General features: G+C 39.7%; 1 protein-coding gene across 1 annotated transcript in view; it reads left to right on the top strand.

Annotated features, from left to right (window-relative positions):
• The window catches only part of LOC129807014 (dynein axonemal heavy chain 5), a 29,940-nt gene that overhangs the window by 8,252 nt on the left and 3,551 nt on the right, over positions 1 to 18,137 (top strand). The window contains exons 9-14 of the mRNA XM_055855961.1: positions 418 to 537; positions 603 to 759; positions 823 to 5,484; positions 6,851 to 11,905; positions 12,164 to 13,296; positions 13,372 to 13,524. Coding sequence (XP_055711936.1) covers positions 418 to 537; positions 603 to 759; positions 823 to 5,484; positions 6,851 to 11,905; positions 12,164 to 13,296; positions 13,372 to 13,524 — 11,280 coding nt within the window. The remainder of the gene's footprint in view (positions 1 to 417; positions 538 to 602; positions 760 to 822; positions 5,485 to 6,850; positions 11,906 to 12,163; positions 13,297 to 13,371; positions 13,525 to 18,137) is intronic.

The raw sequence follows: 18,137 nt of genomic DNA, 5'->3' as shown, positions 1-18,137 counted from the left end.
TTCTCAGATTCCATTGAACCTTTTCCTTTTTACTATCTCCTTTTACTGAGATTGTGCGTGGGATATGCATACAGAATGCCAATATATTGGAGAGTTTATATAGTTCAATCACTAAATCCAGTATAATCCAAATACCTATGCAAAAAAAAATTCTTATAAGCCTTAGCAATTATTCCATTTAAATGTTAACGATTTAATGAAATTACAGCGTTATGTGACCCCATTTTTTGCAACGTTTGCAATAATCTTTTAATGATATTCATCATGCAATCCGCTTAAAATGAATAAAAATTTCACCTGATATTGAGAGAATTTCTCCGTAGAAATTTAATTCACACAGGAATTGCGGGAATTGCCTGAAATAATGTGTGTTTTAATCCTAAATATTTTCAAATGAAAACATTTTATTTTATTCAGAGTCTTATCAAGATGTTTTTATCAGCTGTGAAAAAGGTGAAACTTGAGGTGAGACCACTTTTTCTCCCTCAACTTGTACGTTTAACATCTATGCTCCGTCCAGGATTACAGTCAATTAACGTAAGATAATATTAGCATATTCATTTAAGCATTATACTGTAGAGATATTGTACAAAATTTTTCAGTGGACCGACCCAAAGTGGGTGGAATTTTATGAGAATTGCAAAGAAGCAATAATAACTTTTGATATCCTCGTTGCTCGGGTTCATGATATTTATGCCAACCGTATTCTGCACGTTCTCATGTCAATGCAAGATGTTACCTTGCAGACTCTACCTACAGGTGAGAGACGGGGAGCTATAAAAATGAGTTGTAAAAGATGCCAAATTCGACTTTCCCTTTCAGACGATGAAATGTGGACAATTGAGGAATTCTTGGAGAAGAATGAGGAGGCTTGTCGTCAGGCGGCTATTGAGCTAAACCGGAAGAGTCAGATGGTGGCGGAAGCTGTAGAAGAAGTACTAGATCTTGTACAAAAAGCATCGCAACAATTTAAAGAAATGGTTGGAGCAGAAAATGACTTAATGGCTGACGATGAGACCAAGAGTACTCCATCGAGTAATAAAGACGACGAAGCAGATAGTTCCCAGAATCAACAACAAGACTGGAGTATTTTGTGGTCATGCTTTGAGAATCCCCTGTCACTACTTTCGTCTCAGAATGGAGGACTCTCAAAGGGTATGCAAGATATGGTGCACAATGCCGTAGCGGAAATGCGTCGGTATTATAGTCGGAAAGTGATTGATGTCCTAATAAGAGTAACAAGATCATCGTTGGATATGCTAAGACGACGCTTTGTGTCAGATCTCGATGGTGAGACAGCCAGGAAACCAGTGTTTCTAATGAATGCCACCCTTATGATTCCCAATGTGTCCATTCGACCAACACTCGATGAGCTTCAAGAGTCTCTTGTCCAAGCAGGAAAGAACATCACTGGCGTTGCTAAAGGTGTAGCTCAATGGTCAAGTGGAAAGGATTCTTCAGGTGGACACTCTGTTGCTGATAAGCGACAAAGTCGAAATCTCCGAGAGGATAGCAAGACTAGGAGACGCAAAGTTTATCGTCTGGTATCGGAAGAGAAACCTCAAATGCCACATATGACCAAGAGCTTTTACAGCTACATCATGGATAATAAAGAAGTGGTTAAGACCCTTTCTCTATTATCGACTTGTACCAGGAATGTGAAGCAGGATATCCAAGGATTCATTAAAAGATGGAAGCCATATCATTTCCTATGGAAGAATGATCGTACAGCGCGTCAACTAATGGAATATGGTTTGCATGAATTTGAGTCCTCACTTCGGTGTCTAGCAGACCTTGATGCTAACTTGCTTATTGAAGCTGATATGGAATACTTCGGTCAGAGTATTGCAATCTCTACGGAGAAGCTCAAGTATGGTTTGGCAATTGAAATAAAGTCATGCACCCATAAAATTGGCCAAGCTATGAAGAAGAAGTACAAGAGGGAGATGGACTACGTGTATGCTGTAATGCATGAAATGGAGAGGAAGCTGGATCGACAAATACGGGATCTTGATGATGTGAGAATGATAATGGATACCCTAGCTAAGATCCGAGAGCAAGAAGTAGATATGGAGCTCAGAATTGATCCTATTGAGGAAGCTTTCAATGTATTAACAAAATATGAAGTTCAGGTGGATAGAGAACATTATGATCAAGTTGATAACTTGCGCTACACATGGCAAAATTTACAGGGATTGGCTCTACAAGCTCAGGTGAAACTATTGGACATGCAGCCAAGCTTCGAGTCTGATCTGAGGAATAACCTTGATAAATTCCGCCAGGATAAGGTGGAATATGTGAATGAGTATAGAAATGCAGGGCCCATGCAACCAGGTTTGACACCTCGTGAAGCCAGTGATAAATTGATACTCTTTCAAAATCGATTCGACGGTATGTGGCGACGTTTACAAACATACCAGAGCGGTGAAGAATTGTTTGGGCTACCTCAGACAGACTATCCCGAACTGGGTCAGATCCGTAAAGAGCTTAATCTACTGCAGAAGCTGTATAAGCTTTATAACGATGTCATAGATCGTGTGAGTAGCTACTATGATATTCCATGGGGCGAAGTGGATATTGAGGAAATCAACAATGAATTGATGGAGTTTCAGAATAGATGCAGAAAGCTACCGAAGGGCCTCAAAGAGTGGCCGGCCTTCCATGCCCTCAAGAGGACTATTGATGACTTTAACGATATGTGTCCCTTGCTTGAGTTGATGGCCAACAAGGCAATGAAGCCGCGTCATTGGCAGAGGATCATGGAGGTTACCAAGTATACATTTGAATTTGATAGTGAGGGCTTCTCTTTGAAGAATATCCTTGAGGCTCCTCTGCTTAAATACAAAGAAGACATTGAAGACATTTGTATCTCGGCTATGAAAGAGAAGGACATCGAAGCGAAACTGAAGCAAGTCACCAATGAGTGGTCAGTTCACGAGTTACAGTTCATGACATTCAACAATCGTGGAGAACTGTTGCTTAGAGGTGATACCACAGCTGAAACAATTGGTCAGCTAGAGGACAGCTTGATGGTCCTGGGATCACTGATGTCTAACAGATATAATGCTCCATTCCGCAAGCAGATTCAGCAGTGGGTATTTGATCTATCAAATTCAAATGATATCTTGGAGAGATGGCTTCTTGTTCAGAATATGTGGGTGTATTTGGAAGCAGTATTTGTAGGTGGTGATATCGCCAAGCAGTTACCCAAAGAAGCAAAGAGATTCTCCAAAATCGATAAATCTTGGCAGAAGATTATGCAGAGAGCCCATGAAACGCCTGGCGTTGTAGCATGTTGTGTTGGAGATGATCTTCTCAAGCAACTCTTACCCCACTTGCAAGAACAACTGGAACTATGTCAAAAGTCTCTGAGTGGATATCTTGAGCGCAAGCGTATGATGTTTCCACGTTTCTTTTTCGTATCTGACCCAGCTCTTTTAGAGATCCTTGGACAAGCTTCAGATTCTCACACTATCCAGAATCACTTGCTCTCAATTTTCGACAATACTCGCTATGTGAAATTTCATGATATTGAGTATAATAAAATGATGGCTATAGTTTCTTCTGAAGGAGAAATTATCCAGTTGGATAGAGCCATAAGGGCGGAAGGATCTGTAGAAACTTGGCTCACGTCCCTCCTAGTTTCATCTCAGCAATCTCTCCACTCAATTATCAGGCAAGCTCATACTAATATCAATGATCCCAACTTCCAGTTCTTACCATTCTTGGAGAAAATGCCTGCCCAAGTGGGTATCTTAGGCATTCAGATGATATGGACGCGCGATGCCGAATTGGCACTTATGCAAGCACGACATGAGAAAAAAGTTATGTCAGAAACCAACAATAAGTTCCTTGAGCTATTGAACACATTGATTGACCAAACTACCAGAGATCTAACGAGGATTGAGAGAATAAAATTTGAAACTTTGATCACAATTCATGTCCACCAGAGAGATATTTTTGATATCTTGTGCAGGATTAACGTACGATCAGCTAACGATTTTGAATGGCTAAAGCAGTCCCGGTTTTACTTCAAAGAAGATCTTGATAAGACTTGGATATCAATCACAGATGTTACTTTCAACTACCAAAATGAGTATCTTGGATGCACGGAGAGATTGGTCATCACACCCCTTACTGATCGGTGCTACATTACCCTAGCACAGGCCTTGACTTTGAGTATGGGTGGTAGTCCTTGTGGTCCAGCAGGTACTGGCAAAACGGAGACGGTGAAAGACATGGGAAAAACTCTAGCAAAATACGTTGTGGTTTTCAATTGTTCAGATCAAATGGATTATCGTGGACTTGGAAGGATTTACAAAGGTTTAGCACAATCGGGAACATGGGGATGTTTTGATGAGTTTAATCGTATTGAACTACCTGTCCTTTCGGTTGCAGCACAGCAAGTTGCCGTTGTGCTTACGGCACGTAAAGAGAAGCGCAAGAATTTTGTCTTTACTGATGGCGATCTCATTGATATGAATCCCGAATTTGGAATATTCATTACCATGAATCCTGGATATGCTGGCAGAAAGGAATTGCCTGAAAATTTGAAAATTCAATTCCGTACTGTAGCAATGATGGTTCCAGATCGTCAGATCATTATTAGGGTTAAGCTTGCTTCATGTGGATTTCTTGAGAATATTACTCTAGCCAGAAAATTCTATACACTCTACAAATTGTGCGAGGAGCAACTCACCAAGCAAGTTCATTATGATTTTGGTTTAAGAAATATTCTGTCCGTACTTAGAACTCTGGGTGCTGCTAAGAGACAAAATTGTAGAGACAGTGAAAGTACCATAGTGATGAGAGTGCTTCGGGATATGAATTTGTCAAAATTAATCGATGAGGATGAGCCACTGTTTATCTCCCTAGTGGCTGATTTATTCCCTAATCAAGCCCTCGAGAAAACAACATATCCAGATTTGGAAGCTGCCATTCAAACTCAAGTTGAGGAAGCGGGATTGATTTTCCATCCACCGTGGGTGCTGAAACTGATTCAATTGTATGAAACCCAGAAAGTGCGACACGGAATAATGACTCTTGGACCAGCGGGAGCTGGGAAGACATCGTGTATTCAAATTTTGATGAAAGCTCTATCCCAATTGGGAGATTCTCACCGTGAAATGCGCATGAATCCCAAAGCAATAACAGCAGCACAAATGTTTGGACGATTGGATGTTGCCACAAATGATTGGACTGATGGAATCTTTTCAGCTCTATGGAGGAAAACACTCAAGATGAAAAAGAGTGATCATGTGTGGCTAGTCTTAGATGGACCCGTAGATAGTATTTGGATTGAAAATTTGAACTCTGTGCTGGATGACAATAAAACTCTAACTTTGGCCAATGGAGATCGATTGGCCATGTCATCAACGTGCAAAATTATTTTTGAGCCACACAATATCGATAATGCTTCACCAGCTACAGTATCACGCAATGGAATGGTGTATATGAGTTCTTCAGGATTAGATTGGAATCCAAGTAAGTTGTTATCTTAACTGTGATAAAGGCTTGTGTTTTTTTTCTTTAATTTTGTAATTATTTTTAATTAAATTACTTTTTATTTTTTTTATTATTAATGTAAGGAACAAATCAACAATCCGTTCTAATATCTATAATAATTGGGTATGACCTGCTTATGCCTCGACTGGTGTGGGCTCCAGACTGTCGCGAGCTTCCTCACTACGTCCTAACACTTTCACGACTCACCAAGTACTGACGTCCGTACTCACTGAGATCGTACGATAGACTAACTCTAACACAGTCGTCTTCTCCACCACCAGAGGCGCTGGCATAAAAAGGAGACATTGCGTCTCGAATATTCGGGTTGCCTTAGCAGAGCATTTATTGCTATTAGGCGGGAAATTTGACTGCTACATCTCGGCCGTCCTGACTTTACCAATGTCCTCATTGGAGTAGATGATTAATCCGAAAGAATCAGGGTTGTCTTGAGGAAAGGTTACAGTCCCTGACCTGCCGAGTACCTAACTCATTTCTTGATCCTATTAGTCAAATTGATCTAAACAAAATCTAACTTCTCTACAGATATCGGGACTACCTCATTTGCTCTCTTCCGTTGTCACAAAGACTAGATTTCGGATGTATGCTATCAAAAGAAAGTCCGGATATTAGAGACGCAATGTCTCCTTTCTAGGCCAGCGCCTCTGGTGGTGGAGAAGACGACTGTGTTAGAGTTAGTCGATCGTACAATCGCAGTGACTACGGACGTCAGTACTTGATGAGTCGTGAAAGTGTTAGACCGTAATGCGGAAGCTCGCGACAGTCTGGAGCCCACACCAGTCGATGCATAAGCAGGTCATTCCCAATTATTATAGATATTAGAACGGATTGTTGGTTTGTCCCTGCTTACATTAATACTTAATGGCTAGATAATTTATGGATAAATTCACAAATAATAAAATGTTAACGAAAGCATAGTAACAAGTCGAGAAAGGGTATATATTTTGCCTTGAGGGTTGGAAACAGCGTTAAAACGGCAATGGCCGTGGTGAGGTAGGGTGGGCTGCACATAAACACTCGATGATGGTAATAAATAAAATTATTAGTATAAAACATAATATTATGATTTTTAGGTCAATCCTAAAAGGTAATATGTAAATACTTTGAAAATTTCATTATGTGAATATTTTAATTTTGATTATGCAAATAATTAATAAAATTTCATCTACGGCTTTAATTTACCATATTTTTGCTCTTGAAATAATTGGTGAATATTCTCCTTTTTTGTGACCCCATTTATATACCATCGTCCTAGATTTTCCTGAATTTATACTTTCAATGAAACATAATACATCTGACCTATTTTTCTTATTAATTTGTTCCATAGTACTCATGGCTTGGCTGTTGAGACGGAGTCCAAGAGAGAAGGCAGTCTTCCAGGAATTGTTTGATTTGTCCTTTGCTGCCCTTTATTCTTGGGGGACACAAAATCTAAATTTGATGATGGATGTCCTTCAATGCAATATTGTATGTCAGATGCTAAGTATTTTAGAGGGTTTGGTGCCTGTCCTTAAGGAGGAAGAAAATAACGTGGCATTATCGACAACTGAGAGTCTCGAGGAGGAAAATCCTGAAGAGCAGAAGCAAGAAGTCAAGGATGAAGTGTGCACTCCTGAACACCTACATCGTCTATATATTTTTGCCATGGCTTGGGGAATGGGAGCATTTCTCAATACGACTGACCAGAAAAAAATGGATGAATTTGTCAAGTCACGATTTACCACAATGGACTTCCCTACTGACGAAAGAAATCCAAATACCACAATATTTGACTATTTCGTGACTGCAACGGGAGCATGGCAGCATTGGAGTACTTTAGTGACAAATTATGTGTATCCTGAATATTCTACTCCGGACTATTTGAGCATTCTTGTGCCGATTGTGGATAATGTGCGGATAGATTATTTAATTAGCACAATAGCTAACCAGGAGAAAGCAGTCTTGCTGATTGGTGAACAGGGAACTGCTAAGACGGTCATGATGAAGAATTTTATGAAGAAAACAAACCCTGAATCCTTTATGGGACGCTCATTCAATTTCTCCTCAGCTACAAGTCCATATCAATTTCAGAAGACCATCGAGAGTTACGTGGAGAAACGTCTTGGGAATACCTTTGGTCCACCCGGTGGGAGGAAGCTTATTGTCTTTATTGATGATATCAATTTGCCTCAGATTAATGAGTGGGGTGATCAAATTACTAATGAAATAGTGCGACAAACTATGGATATGAAAGGGTTCTATAGTCTTGAGAAACCTGGAGATTTTACCAATATTGTTGATGTTCAATTTGTAGCAGCAATGGGTCTACCTGGTGGTGGACGAAATGATATACCATCGCGTCTTAAGAGGCAATTTGCGGTGTTCAATTGCAACATACCCGATGATGTGTCCATTGATAAAATATTCCGGGTGGTGGGTGAGGGTCACTACAATGCCAAGAGGGGCTTTCAGCCGGAGGTGAGGAATTTGGTGAAACGACTAATACCACTCACACGACTTTTATGGCAACACACGCGCAATAAATTGCTCCCAACACCGGCAAAATTCCACTATGTCTTCAGCCTGAGGGATCTCTCACGCATATGGCAGGGGATGATTGGTACTCTCTCCACCGTAATCACGTCTGAGAGTGTCATGGTATCACTGTGGAAGCATGAGTGCACGAGGGTATTTTCTGATCGTTTTACTGTGGCCAGTGACAAGGAGTGGTTTAGCACGGAGATTCTTGCTCTTGTGTGCACAGAACTCGGAGATGATTATGTGGCAATGGCCAAACCAAATCCAGTGTTTGTTGATTTTATGCGTGACGCACCAGAGCCAACTGGTGAAGAGGGTGAGGATACAGACATGGAATTACCAAAAGTCTATGAGCCTGTTTCTCAATATGATATTCTCAGGGAGCGTCTTATCATGTTTCTCTCACAATTCAATGAAATGGTGCGTGGTACAGGGATGGATTTGGTATTCTTTCCAGATGCCATGCTTCACTTGGTAAAAATCTCTCGAATTATTCGCCATCCGCGAGGGAATGTTATGTTGGTGGGTGTTGGTGGATCAGGAAAACAATCACTCACAAAATTGGCTTCCTTTATTGCTGGTTATAAAATATTTCAAATCAACATGACAAGATCATACAATGTGGCCAATTTTTTGGAAGATTTAAAACTCCTCTATCGAGCATGTGGTGTTCAGGGTAAGGGGACAACATTCCTCTTTTCGGATTTAGACATCAAAGAGGAGGGATTCCTTGAGTATCTCAATAATATCCTTTCCTCGGGTGTAATCTCAAATCTCTTTAATCGAGATGAGCAATCTGAAATTGTGTCTGAATTGACACCAATCATGAAGAGGGAGAATCAGAAGAAAACTGCCACAGCAGAAACTGTTATGGAATATTTCCTCCAGAGAACCTGCCACAATCTCCATGTGGTATTTTGCTTTTCACCCGTTGGTGAGACATTTCGCCATCGTGTCTTACGATTTCCGGCCCTTGTGTCAGGATGCACAATCGACTGGTTTCAGCCATGGCCTAAGGATGCTCTTGTGGCCGTGGCCAAACATTTCCTCTCTGACTTTGAGATTGAGTGCACAAAGGAAGTTAAAGTGGAATTGGTGAATGCTCTTGGAACAATTCAAGATGTGGTTTCTGAAACATCTGTAGATTATTTCCAACGCTTTAGGCGTGCCACCCACGTTACACCAAAATCATATTTAAATTTTATTGCTGGTTACAAAAATATCTATCAACAGAAACAGAAGGAATTAGGTGATGGTGTTGAGAAGATGGATACTGGTTTGGAGAAATTGGCTGAGGCAAGTGCCTCGGTGGAAATCCTAAAGAAAGATTTAGCTGTGATGGAGAAAGAGCTTGCTGAAGCTTCACAGAAGGCTGAGAGAGTGCTCCTGGAAGTCACAGAGAGAGCAATGCAGGCGGAAATTGTGAAAAATCAGGTGCAGACGGTGAAGGAAAAGGCAGAAGCTCTAGTGGCTAATATTGCTGAGGAGAAGGGTTTGGCCGAAGAAAAATTGGAAGCAGCCAAACCAGCCCTCGAAGAAGCAGAAGCCGCTCTGAACACTATCAAACCGGCTCATATAGCAACTGTACGAAAACTAGGCAGACCTCCTCATCTTATCATGAGAATTATGGATTGTGTCTTGATCCTATTTCAGCGAAAAGTGCATCAAATGATAGCAGATACAGCCGCTCCTTGTCCAAAACCTTCATGGCAGGAATCACTGAAGATGATGGCTAGCACGACATTCCTTCTGCAACTGCAAAACTATCCCAAAGACACTATAAATGACGAGATGATTGATTTTCTACAGCCCTATTTTCGAATGGAGGATTACAATATGGACACAGCAAGGAGAGTTTGTGGTGATGTTGCAGGTTTATTGTCCTGGACTAAGGCCATGGCATTTTTCCATGGAGTGAACAAAGAGGTACTTCCTCTTAAGGCCAATTTGACTCTTCAGGAAGCTCGCCTGAAAATTGCCATGGATGACTTGGCAGCGGCGGAAAATCAGCTGGCAGAGCGAGAAGCAGCTCTACAGGAAGTCAAGGAGCAATATGATTCTGCTGTAGCTGAAAAACAGAGACTCACAGATGCAGCCAATGTATGCCTGAGAAAGATGACTGCAGCTACTGCACTTATAAATGGTTTAGGCGGTGAAAAGCATCGATGGACACAGCAAAGCAAAGAGTTTAAAATTCAACTAGGAAAACTCGTAGGGGATGTCCTCTTGGCAACCGGATTCTTATCCTACTGTGGTCCCTACAATCAAGAATTTAGAGCTAATTTGCTCAAGACATGGATGGGAATTCTCAAAACCCGCAATATTCCTTATACTCATAATTTGAATATCATTAATATGCTTGTCGAATCTTCAACAGTTTCAGAGTGGACACTGCAAGGTCTACCTAATGACGAGCTTTCTGTGCAGAATGCACTAATTGTCACTAAATCAAGCAGTTATCCCCTCCTCTGTGATCCACAGAATCAAGGCAAATTGTGGATTAAGAGCAAGGAGGATTGCAATGAACTGCAAATAACATCACTCAATCATAAGTACTTTAGAACTCATTTGGAGGACAGTTTGTCTCTGGGTCGACCACTTCTTATTGAGGATGTTGGTGTGGAGTTAGATCCTGTGATTGATAATGTGTTGGAAAAGAATTTCATAAAGTCAGGAACAATTGAAAAAGTGTTGGTGGGAGATAAGGAGTGCGATGTTATGCCAGGGTTTATGCTGTATATCACCACAAAGCTTCCAAATCCAGCATTTAGCCCTGAGATTAGTGCAAAGACATCGATTATTGACTTTACCGTGACAATGCGTGGTCTTGAGGATCAGCTCTTGGGTCGTGTGATTCTTATGGAAAAGTCTGATTTGGAAGCAGAGCGAGTCAATTTATTCGAGAGTGTTATGAAAAATCAGCGAAGTATGAAGGAATTGGAAGCCAATCTTCTCTCTCGTCTCACCTCATCAGAGGGTTCTCTTGTGGACGATGAGGCACTGATACAGGTGCTTCAAGAAACAAAAACCACAGCAGAGGAAGTTAATCAAAAGCTAAAAATTTCTGAGGTAACCGAAAAGAAAATTATGGTGGCTCGTGAAGAATTTCGCGCTGTGGCTAGTCGAGGGTCCATCCTCTATTTCCTAATTGTGGAAATGAGTAATGTTAATATCATGTACCAAAATTCCTTGAAGCAATTTCTCGTAATTTTCGACAACTCAATTACTAAGTCGGTTAAGAGTAGCATCACTGAGGAGAGAATTAATATTATTCTCAAGTACTTGACATATGAAGTCTGGGCATTCACCAGCAGATCTCTATATGAAAGGCACAAGCAGCTATTTACCCTCATGCTTGCCATTAAGATTGACTACCACAAGGGTAATATAAGCCATGAGGAATTTATGTCTTTCGTGAAGGGTGGTGCATCACTTGACCTCAATGCTGTGGCTCCAAAACCATTTAGATGGATATTGGACATGGTATGGTTGAATCTTGTAGAGATTAGCAGGCTCAACACCTTCTCGGATCTTCTGAAAAAAATTGAGTTGAACGAGAAGGAATGGAGGGTGTGGTATGAAGCTGAAAAGCCAGAAATGGAGGAAATACCCTGTGGTTACCAGAATAATTTGGATGTATTTAGAAAATTGCTCCTTGTCCGAAGTTGGAGTCCGGATCGAACTATTTCTCAGGCGAGAAAATACATTGAGGAGTCTCTTGGTCCAGAATATGGTGAAATGCAAATTCTCGATTTGGAAGCAACTTGGGAAGAATCTGAACCACGTACACCACTAATTTGCATCCTATCTATTGGGTCTGATCCATCAACTCAAATTTCATCCTTGGCAAAGATCAAGAGCATTCGTAAGTTCACGAATAAACTATTTTAGTATTTTCTGTAACTTAGGAAGTTGACTTATAAACACCTGTTGGTTTATATATTTAGCTTCTTCAATTTCACAAGAGTGCTTTGTCAGAATTTATTGGAATAATAGCAAACATTTCCGTCCTCTCAATATAAATAACTCATCCTCTCTGATTTGCAAATCAATACTAAGCCTTATTGATACAAATTCTGTGAATGAATAATAATACCTGGATGTTATACTATTTGTCTTTTAGCCCTCAAAGCCGTTTCGATGGGTCAAGGTCAGGAGTTTCATGCTCGCAAATTGATTACGGACTGCATGGGATCTGGTGGGTGGGTATTGCTTCAAAATGCTCACCTCTCCATCACCTTCTGTGCCGAAATAATTGACATACTGGTGGAAACTGAGCACGTGGAGGAGACTTTTCGGCTTTGGGTGACAACAGAGGTTCATGAGCAATTCCCCATAGGGTTGCTACAGATGGCAATTAAATTTACAAATGAGCCCCCACAAGGGATTAGGGCTAGTATGAAAAGGAGTTATCAGACATTTACTCAAGATTTCTTGGATTATACATCAGCACCACAATGGCCACCACTCCTCTACACAATTGCTTTCCTTCACACTGTGGTCCAGGAGCGTAGGAAGTTCGGCCCGCTTGGGTGGAATGTCCCATATGAATTTAATCAGGCGGATTTTGCCGCCTCCGTACAATTCATTCAGAATCACTTGGACGAAATGGATCCAAAGAAGGGTGTGTCTTGGCAAACACTTTGCTACATGCTGGGTGAGGTTCAATACGGTGGCAGAGTCACGGATGACTTTGATAAACGCCTCTTGACCACATTCACCCAAGTATGGTTCTGCGAGTCCCTCCTGAGTCATGGATTTGAATTTTACAAGGGTTACAAGGTTCCAATGACACGCAATTTGCAAGGTTACGTGGATTACATCAATTCTTTACCAACATCTGATACCCCAGAAGTATTTGGTCTGCACCCAAATGCTGATATCACGTATCAGATTAACACGGCTAAAGGTATATTAGACACCATTCTATCGGTTCAGCCCAAAGAGGGTGGCAGTCAAGGTGGAGAAACACGAGAAAATATTGTGTATCAATTAGCCGATGATATGCTACGCAAACTACCACCCGCCTACAATGCTTTTGAGGTGAAGGAGGCCCTTCAGCGAATGGGTGTGCTCCTGCCCATGAACATCTTTCTTCGGCAAGAGATCGATCGAATGCAGCGTGTAATTAAAACGGTGCGTTCAAGTCTCAGCGACCTGAAATTGGCCATCGATGGTACTATCGTGATGAGTCAGTACCTTAGGGAATCACTGGATGCTATGTATGACGCACGAATCCCGGATAAATGGATGAAGGTGAGAGACGTGAGATGTCGTGTTGGATTAAATTATGAGCGGCTTATAATTACAAAGACTTTCTCTTTCATCAAGGTTTCGTGGGAGTCCACAACTTTAGGTTTCTGGTATACAGAATTGTTGGAGAGGAACACACAGTTCAGGCATTGGTGCAACAGTGACAGACCTAAAGTTTTCTGGATGACGGGATTCTTCAATCCACAGGGATTCCTCACGGCCATGCGACAGGTGAGTATTACTTTAATTTCTCTCTCTCTATAGAAATGTATCCCGCTGTGTAAAATGTAAAACCCCCCTCCCTCCCCCGCAAAAAAAGAAAGCATTTTGGCACCCGGCAGATATTCAAAAACTCACCCTAAGGGAATGGATGTGGCTCTTTTGCTGAAATAATTTCTTTTGTAATATTCTTTCCTTTGAGAACATTTTTCCTGCTATTGTTTACAGAATTTCTGTCTTTGAGAGTGGAACATTAAATATAAAACTTTATGACCATGTTGTACATATTTATATGGGAATTTCTTCTGGATAAAATTCCATTAAATAAAAACTCAAGAAAATCTTTGAATCAAAGCCATATAATAAATTATTATATTAAAATAAATTGTAATTTAAATTGAACTCATTGTGATTTCATTAATTGTTTTTGAGAATAATAATTACTGCAAAGTATAAACGATATAAACAATTTTGCTGGGGGTAATGATGACGATAGAAATTGTTTAAGTGGAATCACGAGTATCACCCACGCTTAATTTTCGCAATATTTTCTAAATTAATTTTGGGATGTTTACCAAAATAGATGGCAATTTCTCTTACCCAGAAATCTTTAGGAAAATTGCCTATTTATTATTAGGAAAGTTTAAAAAAAAACAATTATTAAAGTTGTAAATTTCTCTCGTAACTTTTCGAACTCTTCCTCAATACAATTTACAAAAAAGCTTAAAATAACTCATCAGACGAATTTACCTTGTGTCTGAGAAGTTCTTGACAAAGTGCCTGCCAAGATTTTGCGTTTTGCACAAAGAGTTTTTGCAAATTTGCTCTAGCTTTCGGTTTAGATTAATTTTAGACAATTTTAAGCTGTTAGTTTTGAGTGGAAGAAGTCTATTTCAGCAATTTCCAGAACACCGACATAGTGTCGAATTTAATTAAAATGAAAAAGATTCTAAAGAAAATTTTACCTATTTTTTTTTATAGGGAAGAATCATAGAAGTTGATCCGTTAGTTTCTCAAATTCTATAAAATACAGACATAGATGTAGAAATTCAAATTTATTATTTTTTGATACTATAGTATCAGCATACTCCCAAAGGATAACTCAAATTGAGAAACCCTTGTCAATTGTCCGAGAAATGCTTCGCAGACCTGAAAAACCGACTATATTTGAACAGCGAAACCCGGGAAACCAAATGTTTTTTTTTCATTGCGAAAATAGAGAAACCAGAAAGGCTTGTCAAGAATCATTACATTATTTGATCTTAAACCTTTTAGGACGAGACACTTTTTACGGGCCGAAAATCAACAATAAAAATGAAACCGCTAAACAAATTTTGTGAAACGTCTTACATCTAATCTTTGAAAGTCCAATAGAGTCTGATTCGATGTAGGGGAGACCGGGGAGGTTTGGGACAGGGGTAGTGTGGGACAAGGCGATTTTTTCATCTAATTTTTGAAATAAATGGGATATAACCATTATTGTGTCGTAGGCAACATTAAGATGTATCTTGACTAAAATAATAAATATCCTCTCTATGAACATTTTTTTAAAAATTGATAAAAATCGTATATTTTGACGTCTCAGTTTTCTTCTTTGTATTTTATATCAGCGCTATACATATAATCAAAACTTAATTATTTGATTAGGTAGCAGTGTAATATGGGAACATATTTTTATAAAAGTTTTAGAGATTATACGCTCTTGTTTTTTACATAAAGGTTTTAAATACCAAAACTACACGTGGGGATGTTTGGGACACCTGAAAGGGGATGAATGGGACGTTGATTTTCGATAAGATTGTAGATGGTATGTAATTGTTTATTGTCAAAATGAAGAGTAATGCCCAGTTTCTACTGGAAATCTCCCTCTTGTGCAAAGTTTATCAGTGCAGCAGATTTCTTTAACTACAGGGACAATTAAACCATCATTGTCTTGGGAATCAATAATTCCTTCTCAGAGGATATTCGATCTCTGCCCAATCTAGTTAAAAACTATTTTTTTCGAAAATTTCTCAAACAATTTTTCCAGAAAAGGCAATGCGAGAGCTAATTCAGAGAAATAATGAGAAAACAGGTACAATGCAGTTGTCGTAAAATCAAACAGGAATCCGTCAATGAGTTCAAAACTAAGAGTTGCAAGAAAATCTACTCGTCTGAAGAATTTGATAATCATGATTGTAATATTTAGAATAAAAAAAAGAAAGGTAGATGGAAAATAAGAAGAAAATACTTTAAATAATTGATTGACAATAAATGACTCTTACTGTACAAATAAAATTGATATTAATTTCTAAGTGTAAATAAAAGATGAAACATTTTTATTTCTATTAGAAATATTTTTAATCTGGTATTTTAAATTAATTAACGTGTTCCAGTAATACAAATTATGCGAGAAAAAACGCGTCCCAAACATCCCCTTTTGCGTCCCATACTGCCCCACATCGGGGAGGTTTGGGACAAAGCGTCAAGTTAAATGTTTTATCTTCTCCAAGAAAACCCAGTTGTTTTCCAAGTTCTATCGAGTACTTTTTATAAAGTCAATACCCATAAGTATACTATAGACCGCATAAAATTGCAATACACTATCGTGGTTTTTTGGAATAGTGTCTCAAAGTCAAAACATGAAAAAGTGTCCCAAACCTCCTCGGTCTCCCCTATGTTCTGCTTCTATGGACGATAGGAACAAAAATAGCCTAAAAATTTTAATAATTTTTCTGACGATACCAATGACTGATAATTTTCGTTCTTATGAAAAATATTAGGTATTATTGTAGTTTCTATTCCCAAAAGGATTTTGCTTTAAAAAAATGGAAATTTAAAAAATATTAAAAATTATTTGTCAGTGCGGTCAATTGAAAATTCGTCATTTTTCAGCTTAAATAATTACTACTAGCAAATAGTTGGAGATTTGCAAAATATATTCAAGATTTCTACAACCTTCTACATTACGATTACGTATACAAGCATTAGAAATAAATAACTTTGGGTAGTCAGGAATAAGTATTTTCTCTATGGCTCACGGGTGCCCCAATCGTCCTTAAAGAGTTCCGATCTCAAGGTTTTATCGAAAATCTTTATTAAAAAAAAATTATGCCATAGATAGGGCTAAACCTGCTTAGGTCAGTAGCCCGTATGAGAGCAGTATGCAAAGCCGGGAAGCTTAGTTATCCTTTTTATATATCAATTAAATTATTTTACAAGATTCACAGAGAGGTATATAAAGAACAATTTAAAAAAATATCAATTTTGATCACAGAAATAAAATTTTGATTTAAAGCTGTTGCTGTTTTTATCTTTAATTTTAGCTTTGAATAAAACAAACAAACTTTTAATAAAACAATTTCTCAAGTAACAATTAGTATTTTAGTGCAGAAAGTCCCCGTGTGGTTGGGGTACCCATCGGGCGCGTCCCAGGTGGCGGATAGGGAATGGCTGTAGTTGGTTTTAGAACTGGCTATAGTTTGTTTGGAAATAGCTATAGGCACGTATCGGCATCTTTGCGTCTACGAGAAGTCCTTAGTGAATACTAAACCGCGGACCACCCCAAATCCCGTGTCTCCTGGGTAAGGAGGCCTGTGCATCAGGTTTGCACCCTGTTGTCACAGTAACCTGTCAGCAAAAAAACACAACAAAGAGCCTCGGATGTCGGACGGATTGCACCGGAAACGACCTACGCGAGACAATGGACAAGCTGTTGCTTCAACCGCTGGTCCCGGGGTCGGAGGGCACCAGAGTAACGGAAGAGGCTCTGGAGTGACATCAGGTTTGACAAGCCTACCACGACGACAACGGCACTTCAGAATGGCTACATGGAATATCTTTTCACTCACAGGGAAGCACCAGGAGCTTAAGAGCGAAGCAAAAAGATTCCAATTAGATATAATTGGTGTTTCGTCTACTAAGCAAAGAGGTAGTGGAACTGTGGATCTTGAGGAAGGGTGGCAACTTTTCCTGTCTGGAGTGGCACCGGAAATGTCTGCACAGGCGGGTGTGGGGATACTCACAAGCCCTCGGCTGTCAGACAGGGTTTGTGATGTCTGGACACACAGTGGGAGAGTGATGGGTATCAAGATCAAACTTGAGAGATCTTCCCTGGCGGTGTTGCAGGTGTACGCACCGAACGCATCGTCAGAGTACCCAGCTTTCCTAGATGAAGTGGAGGAAGTCCTGAATAAGGCATCTTCTGAAGCGGATTCAGTTGTGTTGTTTGGGGATTTCAATGCCCATGTTGGTGTTGACTCTGAGACATGGAGGGGTGTGATTGGGAAGAACGGGGATAAGAGTGAGAACCCGAACGGTAAAATGTTGCTGGATTTCTGCGCAATCAAAGGTTATTCGATCATGAATACCTTTTTCCAGCACAAGGAGATTCATAAATACACCTGGGAAGACACAAAACGAGGACTTAAGTCAATAATTGACTTTGTCCTGGTTCCCGGTGTTGATAGAAGAATTGTCCAAGACGTTCGAGTTTTTAACAGTGCTGAACTGTCAACTGATCACCACCTGCTCTTTGCAAAAATTAACCTCAACGAAGATCCTCCCGCTCTACCTAAGGGTAAGAGCAAAGTGCTTAAATGCATTAGGTGGGAGAGTCTCAAGAAGAAAGACGTTGAGGAAAAATT

The sequence above is a fragment of the Phlebotomus papatasi genome, chromosome 1 (genome assembly GCF_024763615.1).
Source record: "Phlebotomus papatasi isolate M1 chromosome 1, Ppap_2.1, whole genome shotgun sequence".
Classification (NCBI taxonomy): Eukaryota; Metazoa; Arthropoda; class Insecta; order Diptera; family Psychodidae; genus Phlebotomus; species Phlebotomus papatasi.
The sequence above is the reverse complement of the archived record's forward strand: the minus strand, read 5'-3'. Positions and strand labels throughout refer to the sequence as shown.